General features: G+C 36.7%; 1 protein-coding gene across 2 annotated transcripts; it reads left to right on the top strand.

Annotated features, from left to right (window-relative positions):
- Positions 1–275: 275 nt before the first annotated feature.
- Positions 276–5,599, top strand: LOC149532722 (5-methyltetrahydropteroyltriglutamate--homocysteine methyltransferase 1-like). 2 transcript variants are annotated; one of them, XM_089807231.1, is made up of 15 exons: positions 276–345; positions 574–951; positions 1,073–1,160; positions 1,713–1,840; positions 1,979–2,167; positions 2,329–2,531; positions 2,648–2,811; positions 3,230–3,310; positions 3,518–3,684; positions 3,801–3,906; positions 4,005–4,255; positions 4,401–4,473; positions 4,586–4,714; positions 4,860–5,081; positions 5,209–5,599. In XM_089807231.1, exons 2-15 carry the CDS (start codon positions 602–604, stop codon positions 5,353–5,355), a joined length of 2,298 nt encoding a protein of 765 aa, XP_089663357.1. In that variant the 5' UTR covers positions 276–345; positions 574–601; the 3' UTR covers positions 5,356–5,599. The 2 variants fall into 2 exon arrangements, with proteins under 2 accessions (XP_089663357.1, XP_089663358.1); XM_089807232.1 differs by having other exon boundaries at positions 276–427.
- Positions 5,600–8,510: the final 2,911 nt, after the last annotated feature.

Raw genomic sequence — 8,510 nt, 5'->3', positions numbered from 1 at the left:
AATGACTCACCAAGAAAGTTGGTGAAACAAATACAAACATATATTGAACTTCTCACATGCTTGAGAGGGACGTGAGCCAATGAAGGTGTCTAAAACCAACCTTACCAACCTCTGGAAATTTATCATTGAAATGTGAACTGTTATGATGTGAGTGGGCTGGTAACCTCACAAGGTTTTAGAAGCAAAGCCATACCAACACTTAGAGATTCCAACCACCCACTACGACCAGCCTCTCCTACTCCAACTATATAACTCTGCCAACATACATCTACTTTGCACAAATCAATCGAAGTGGGTTGTTTGGAGAATTTTCTTCATAAAGTCTTGCCATCATTACATTTTCAGGTCAGTATGACTTCATTGTAGTTCGCTGTTTGCAGAGCATAATTCATAGTTGCTTAAAGCTTTGTCTGCAATAACTTTATGTGTACTTATTGCTTTCCCGTTTAGGGTTATATTATTGCTTTCCCGTTTAAGTTTATCAGTTGCATGCAAGAAATCTTGGCAGATCAGGTGAGATGACTAGTTCGTATTAAATTTTTGATATTATTGTTTGAATTCATGCTTGAGCAGGGCATCCCAACCAAGAAAAGCATTAGCCATGGCTTCCCATGTGGTTGGTTATCCTCGCATGGGTCCCAAGAGGGAGCTGAAGTTTGCATTGGAGTCCTTCTGGGATGGCAAGAGCAGTGAGGCTGAATTGCGGAAGGTAGCCAAGGATTTGAGAATGTCAATATGGAAGCAAATGGGTGATGCTGGTGTGACCTATATCCCAAGCAACACCTTCTCCTACTATGATCAGGTGCTTGATACCACTGCCATGCTTGGGGCTGTTCCTCCCAGATATGGTTGGAATGGTGGAGAGATTGGATTTGATACTTACTTCTCTATGGCCCGTGGTAATGCCAAGCTGCCTGCCATGGAGATGACCAAGTGGTTTGACACCAACTAGTGAGTACTATAATCACAATCACTCTTTTCTCTGGTCTCACTATTCCCCTGTTTTTGCCTAATTCTGTTCAGAGATTTTGTTAAGGGGTTCTAAGAAACTATGTGATGTTGGTCATTTCAGCCACTACATAGTTCCAGAGCTGGGACCTGAAATTAAATTCAAGTACTCCTCACACAAAGCAGTTGATGAATTCAAGGAAGCAAAAGAGGTTAGTAACTAGCACACACTAATGAAACTAAAAGATGGGTCTTCAATTTTAATTTTTTGTTTGCTTCCATGGTGATGACCTTGGTCTTTAATCTAGCCATTACAGCCCATCTTTTGATGGGGGATCCTCCTCCATGAATGAAATTCAACGGTCCACTCAGGCTCTCGCCTCTTTTTCAAAGTAGACCGATGCTGCATGATCTTAAAATTCCTCCCTCCGTTCCCTAACTGTGACTGGCCATTGCTTAAATTCTAGGTACAGTGATTCATCACTTTCCTTATCCCCTGAATTTAGATCCAAAATTGAGGCAAAAGCAGTGCCATTCATCCCTGTTATTATATTATTATTAAGCATGCTGAGCACTCAATCAAATTTGTTTGTGGAGAGTTTTTAGTTTTTACTTTCCTCTCTCTATAAAACAAGTAGTTGAGTTTTGAATTGAAAGAATACACTGCTTAAATTGTACTGCAATAAAGAGTGTGTGTTGGAAGCCAATTTTGATATGGTGGTTGCTTTTACAGTCAGTGATTGATGCACTTTGTCTGAATGCAGATTGGTATCGAGACTGTGCCTGTTATTGTAGGACCATTGACATACTTGTTGTTATCAAAGCCTGCAAAGGGAGTTGCCAAAACATTCGATCTCCTCTCTCTTCTTGATGCAATTCTTCCTGTCTACAAGTGAGTTTGACATTAGAAAGACTATATCATCCACAGCTGTATACAGTTCATAATTGTGAAAAATGTTAAATGTTTTTTTCCATTGGTTACTTTAATTAATAGTCACCGATGTTCTACCATCTCCTGTGACATCTCCAGAGAGGTTCTTGGTGAGTTAAAAGCAGCTGGAGCAACGTGGGTTCAGTTTGATGAGCCCTCGCTTGTAATGGACCTTGAGGCTCACCATTTGGAAGCCTTCTACAAAGCTTATTCTTTCTTAGGAGAAGTGGGTGGAATCAAATTGATTGTTGAAACATACTTTGCTGATATTCCTGTCGAGACTTACAAGTAAGTGAACATGCATCATGTCTACTCCTTGAAAAATTGAACATGCAGATGGCACTGCTTTGTTTCTTTCAAAGTATATCTGATTAAATGTCAATATAGGAAAAAGGCAGGTAAAGGTTTAGAATTCAGAACTTAATGTCATGAAATATTCATTGCCTCAGGACCATCACTCAGCTAAAAGCAATATCTGCTCTTGGGTTGGATCTAGTGCGTGGAACAAAAACACTCGACCTTATTAAAGCTCATGGCTTTCCCAGTGACAAATACCTGTTTGCTGGAATTGTTGATGGGCGAAACATCTGGGCTACTGATTTGTCAGCAGCAGCTGCCGTTGTGAAGGGTCTTGAAACTGTACTTGGTGAAGGTATGTATGCATACGTATTAGCTCAAAAAGCTGTGAAACAAGGAATTTTATAGTAGATGTTTTTATGTTCAATTTTGTTGCACTTTATGAGAAAATAAAATCTGCTTGCATTGCAGGAAAAGTAATTGTCTCTACATCCTGCTCTCTTCTTCATACGGCTGTGGATTTAGTGAATGAGACAAAACTTGATGATGAGATCAAATCTTGGCTTGCATTTGCTGCACAGAAAGTAAATGAGGTGGTTGCTTTGGCTAAAGCATTGGGTGGCCAAACAGATCAGGTAAAGGTTTCAAACACTCTCAGCACTCAAATCCTTAGTAATGATTAAATTAATCCTTATGATTCAAGTATAAAGTAATCCTTGTTAATGATTAACATTGAAAATGTCTCTGAAGAGCTCTGTTTAAGTATCCAGGGGTGAATTCTGCTACATCTGTGGTGCAGACCATTCAAAGCATATTTGAATGCGCTAGAACTGCTAATTTTCAGTTTTCCCCCATATTGTCTCTTCCATTTCTACCATGAAGTTCTTGGGTTGGATTCTTCCAAATTCTAGGCTTTCAAACATGGGGATGGGTTGTTTTACAGAATTGAAATACGAATGTCACTAGCAGAAATTGTTGTATGTACAGCAAAGTTTCTCTTGAATCTCAATGGAATTCCTTGGTTTAATGGCATTTAATCATCTTTTACTGCAGGCATACTTTAATGCTAATGCAGCTGCTATATTTTCAAGGAAGACATCTCCTAGAGTCAACAATGAAGCAGTGCAAAAAGCTGTAAGTAATTTATTATTACTTATGTTTTGGGTGTAGATATTTCTTAGTCTTTGGTTGTTTTTTACTCTTAGCTATTTTATAGTGCAACATATACATGGAGTATACTTACATCTTTTTGGAAAATCCACCATTTTTATGATTTCAAGACCATCAGATTTTTAATCCTCTGTGAAGTTTCTGACCCTTTGAGGATGATGGAAATTATAGACTGAAGCACTCAAGGGCTCTGATCACCGACGTGCTAGTCCAGTATCTGTTCGTTTAGATGAACAACAGAAGAAATTGAACCTGCCAATCCTTCCTACTACAACCATTGGATCTTTTCCTCAAACAGTGGAACTAAGGAGAGTTCGCCGTGAATTTAAGTCAAACAAGTAGGTCATTTTGCAGGGACCTGTAATTCTAAAGTATAGCATGCCATTTTTGTGTTTTGCTTAATTTCCATCAGGAAGCGTGTCATTGACATTACAAGTTTCTGAATTTGTACCAGGATCGCAGAGGCAGAATATATTCAATCAATCCAGCAGGAAATTGCCAAAGTTGTCAAGCTGCAGGAAGATCTTGACATTGATGTTCTTGTCCACGGAGAGCCTGAAGTAGGTGTTTTAAAGATTATGTTAAAAATGGAAAGCCTGAATCTAATGCATAACTTATAGCATACTACATTGGAAGCTAATTCAATTAATGTCTGCAGAGAAATGATATGGTAGAGTACTTTGGAGAACAACTTCAGGGATTTGCATTTACAGTTAATGGCTGGGTACAGTCTTATGGTTCTCGTTGTGTAAAACCCCCAATTATCTATGGTGATGTCAGCCGTCCAAAGCCAATGACTGTGTTTTGGTCAAAGTATGCCCAAAGTCTTACTGACCGCCCCATGAAGGGAATGCTTACTGGTCCTGTGACAATTCTGAACTGGTCCTTTGTAAGAAATGATCAACCGAGGTAAGGATGATATAGTGTTGACCTATAATTGTTAGATACCATTGGAGTTGACTGCCTACTCATTATTGCTGGTTGTTTTTCTGTTATGTTGAATTGGTATAATTTGTCTGGCTAGTTAACTGGTGTTCTTGTATACATTCTACAGATCAAAGACCTCCATGCAAATTGCATTAGCCATCAAGGAAGAGGTTGAAGATTTGGAGGCAGCTGGTATCCAGGTATACCTTTGAAGTTACTGTTACAATTTTACCATTTTGGAAACTATGTACATAGAAACTTTACATGCAAGTTCTATGTTTGTGGCTAAAATAAGTCCAATCTCATCTTCAGGTGATCCAAATTGATGAGGCAGCTCTACGGGAAGGATTACCTTTACGAAAAGCAGAGCATGCCAACTACCTTGAATGGGCTGTTCATGGTTTTCGAATCACCAACTGCAGTGTAAAGGATACTACTCAGGTTTGTATAAATTTTTAAGGGGTGCACCTGATATCTGCACAACACTAGAATGTTGTAAGATGATATATTTCTCTTTTATGATTTTATCTGTTCAAAAGTCTTTTATATTCCACTCTTTTCTCTCATCTAATATTTAATTTTTCAGATCCACACCCACATGTGCTACTCCAACTTCAACGACATCATCCATTCCATCATTGACATGGATGCTGATGTCATTACCATTGAAAATTCTCGCTCTGATGAAAAATTGCTCTCAGTTTTTCGTGAGGGTGTGAAGTATGGAGCTGGTATAGGTCCTGGTGTCTATGATATACACTCACCCCGCATCCCAGACACAGAAGAGATTGCAGACCGTATCAGCAAGGTAGTATGATATTTTCTTACCATAATATGAAAAAAATACATTTTCTAACCATTATGGGAAAAAAATTCTGTGATACCCTTTTATTGAGTTCTAAATTTATGATCCATTGCATTGTCTGTCCTGCCAGATGCTTGCTGTGCTCGAAACAAACATCCTGTGGGTCAATCCAGACTGTGGTTTGAAAACCAGGAAGTACGGTGAAGTTGTTCCAGCGTTGACAAACATGATTGCAGCTGCAAAGTTGCTCCGAACTGAACTTGCCAGTGCAAAGTAAGCATGGAAGAGATTCGGTGTGGTTCTTGCTCTTTGGAATGCAGAAAAGAGTTGGGATAAATTGTAACTTCCAAATAAGGAGGCCTTTCTCATCAAGTATTGTAGCCCTGTTTTACTCATAAGGCAACTTTGTGTCTAACAAATTGCTTTTATAGAATTATCAATTGTATCACACAGGCTTTCATTTTGTTTGTCCACCAATGATAAATCTACAAGCTGGTACAAAAGCTTTTTTGTTATGAAAATATTTAGTAATCAGTATTGATATATGCAATTATGTCAACTGGCAATTCAAGTATTGTGAGCTCAAGTTACACAACACAATCGATTTCTTAATCTCTTTTCATGCTTTATTTTCAATTATCTACAAAAGTTCTTTCAAACCATAGTATTTTAACCTATGAATTGTTTGTTTTAGTTTGCATATTTTGGGCTTGAAAGTAAATAATTATGGAGCTTTGTTCAATTTGTTCTGCTCTGCAATGATAATTTGATATATCATGTATTATTCAGAATAGTTATTAAGAGATGATACCTTATGTTAATTTTATAACCTGATAATCACCAGGTCTGTGAGTGCAGATTGCACTATCTCTAAAACTATCTACGTACGGCTTGGTATTTGTATTCTCCTCTAGGCGGCAATTTTAGACTTGTTAATATTACAAAGAAACTAACACATTTTATTAGTCATTATTTAATGTTAATTCTTCTAGCAAATTGCTGGTTTTATGAAGAGATGCAAAGCCGACCAAGTGAAGCGATATGTCCTTTAAAGGTGACATCCTTTAGACTGATATTTAGAGGGTTGTGAATGCAGTTTAGAAGACACACAAACACAGCAGTCTGCTCTTCTAAGTACTCTACTTCCTGCGAATTGGAAAATCAGAGAGATTGTTATTCATTCGATATCGAGTATAGAGGTTTGGACCTGCATTAAAGATTAGTGATATTTGCTTCAAACAATTTGAGTATACATATTATTTAAAGGATCATTCTCTGCCATTCGAAACTGAACTAGAAGTCTGATTCAAGATCAAAAGAATTTGCAAAACTTTACATGGTATTAGAGCCAAGTTATCAGATCTAGGGCTCTGCAAAATTTCAGTAATCAGACCTCATATATATTCAGTAGTTTTTTTTTCTCCTATCTTCAATGGCATACACAATCAAACCCGAGGACAAGTTCGATGGGAAAGAACACTTTGAAGCTTGGAAATTCATAATTTTGATGATTCTTGAAGAGAACAATGTTAAACAATTTGTTGATGGAGCATCCAAACAACCCCCAATTGAACCTCACAAATCTATATGGACCAATGGAAATAGAAAAGCTATTCAAATCATCTTGGATGGAGGTAAAAATGATATCGTACCTATGCTTACGAAACATCAAACTGCCTATGATATGATGATGCATTACGGAATGCACATAAAGTAAACAATGCAACTAGGGTTCTTGCACTAAAAAGGCAACTGAATCACATCCAGATAAAGAAAGGAGAATCGATAAACTCTTATTTCCTAAGAGTTGCCGGCATTAGAGATGAATTATCAAGCATAGGAACCATCATTAATGACACCGAACTAATGCTCATGGCCATAGATGGATTGCCAAATTCATGGGAAACATTCGTATAAGGAATAAATGCTAAAGATCAGCTTTTAGACTTTAACAGACTCAAGAATGATTGTCTTCAAGAAGAATCTAGAAAACTAATGAAAGGAGGGAAACCAAAAGTAGAAGATGAAGAACTTCACGTTCTTAATGCAAACTCCTATAAAGGCAAGAAGAAGCACTTCAAGAAGAAAAAGGGAAATCAAAAAAATGGAAAGCCCAAGAAAGATCTATCTAAAATAAAGTGTTTCAAATGTGAAAAATTTGGACACTATAGATCTAATTATCTGTAAAATTCCAAACAACAGACAAATTGTACAAATGTCATTAGAGAAGAAGATACTTATGATCCTGAAAACCATGTTTTGTATTCCTCTCTATCAAATGAAATTTCAAATAAGGCATGGGTAATTGATAGTGGATCTTCCAGACATATAACAGGATACAAAGAAACTCTAGATTCTTTATCAAAGAAAGTTAACGGTGAAGTTACCATTGGTGATAACTCTGCACACTTAGTTGAAGGAATTGAAAGTTGCACTTTAAAACTAAAAACAGGAAATACTCTTCTTCTTAAAGGTGTACTCTATATACCAGGGATTAAAAGAAATCTAATCTCAATTACAGCACTTGAAGATGATGGACACAATGTTGCATTCGCGGATGGCAAAGTATTAACTTGGGCTAAGAACTCTTCTATCAAGAAAGCCAAGTTAATTGGTCAAAGAAAGGGATATTTGTATGAATTAAATATAGAACCTAGTCGATCCATTCAAGCCCTAGTTCATGAAGTTGAAGATTCAAATGAAATATGACACAGAAGATTAGGGCATCTAAACTTTAAAACTTTATCAACTATGGAAACCGGATTACCCAAATTAAATAAAGATCACCCTAGTATTTGCAAGGGATGTGCTCTAGGTTAAAGCACTAGAAGTCCCTTTCATGATAGTACTAGAAAAACAAACAATGTACTAGAATTAATTCATTCAGATTTATGTGGACCTATGTCTGTTCCTTCTCTTGGAGGATTTTGGTATTATATCTTGTTCATAGATTACTTCTCTAGGAAAACATGGATTTATTTTTTTAAATGCAAGGAATCAAAAGAAATCCTACAAAGATTTAAAGAATTCAAAGCATTAACTGGAAAAAATTTAGGACATAAGATTAAAATTGTTAAAACAAATAACGGAGGAGAATATACCTCAGACTTGTTTAAAAGGTTTTGTAAAGAATTAGGGATCAAGAGGGAGTACACTATTCCTTATAACCCAGAACAAAATGGGGTAGCTGAAAGAAAGAATAGGACAATTATAGAAGCTGTCAGGGCTATGATTTTTGACCAAAATCTAGAATACTATCTTTGGGCATAAGCCTCTTGTACTGCTATATATATTCAAAACAGAAGCCCTCACTCCTATCTTAAAGATAAAACCCCTGAAGAAGTATTTACTAAAGTAAAACCCAATATAAGTCATCTTAGAATTTTTAGATGTCTTGTATACATTCATGTTCCAAAAGAAAAAAGAACCAAA

This window comes from Cupressus sempervirens, chromosome 10, assembly GCF_028749045.1.
Source record: "Cupressus sempervirens isolate cs-2001-9-10 chromosome 10, ASM2874904v1, whole genome shotgun sequence".
NCBI classification, from domain to species: Eukaryota; Viridiplantae; Streptophyta; class Pinopsida; order Cupressales; family Cupressaceae; genus Cupressus; species Cupressus sempervirens.
This window is presented reverse-complemented; position numbering and strand designations above follow the sequence as displayed.

What these genes read in the sequence shown, in the direction of transcription:
- LOC149532722 (XM_089807231.1), top strand. Translation starts at nt 602, where the DNA reads ATGGCTTCCCATGTGGTTGGTTATCCTCGCATGGGTCCCAAGAGGGAG. An exon ending in TTGTCCACGGAGAGCCTGAA is followed by an intron (nt 3,907 to 4,004) that starts GTAGGTGTTTTA and finishes TAATGTCTGCAG; the next exon opens with AGAAATGATATGGTAGAGTA. An exon ending in GTGTAAAGGATACTACTCAG is followed by an intron (nt 4,715 to 4,859) that starts GTTTGTATAAAT and finishes TTAATTTTTCAG; the next exon opens with ATCCACACCCACATGTGCTA.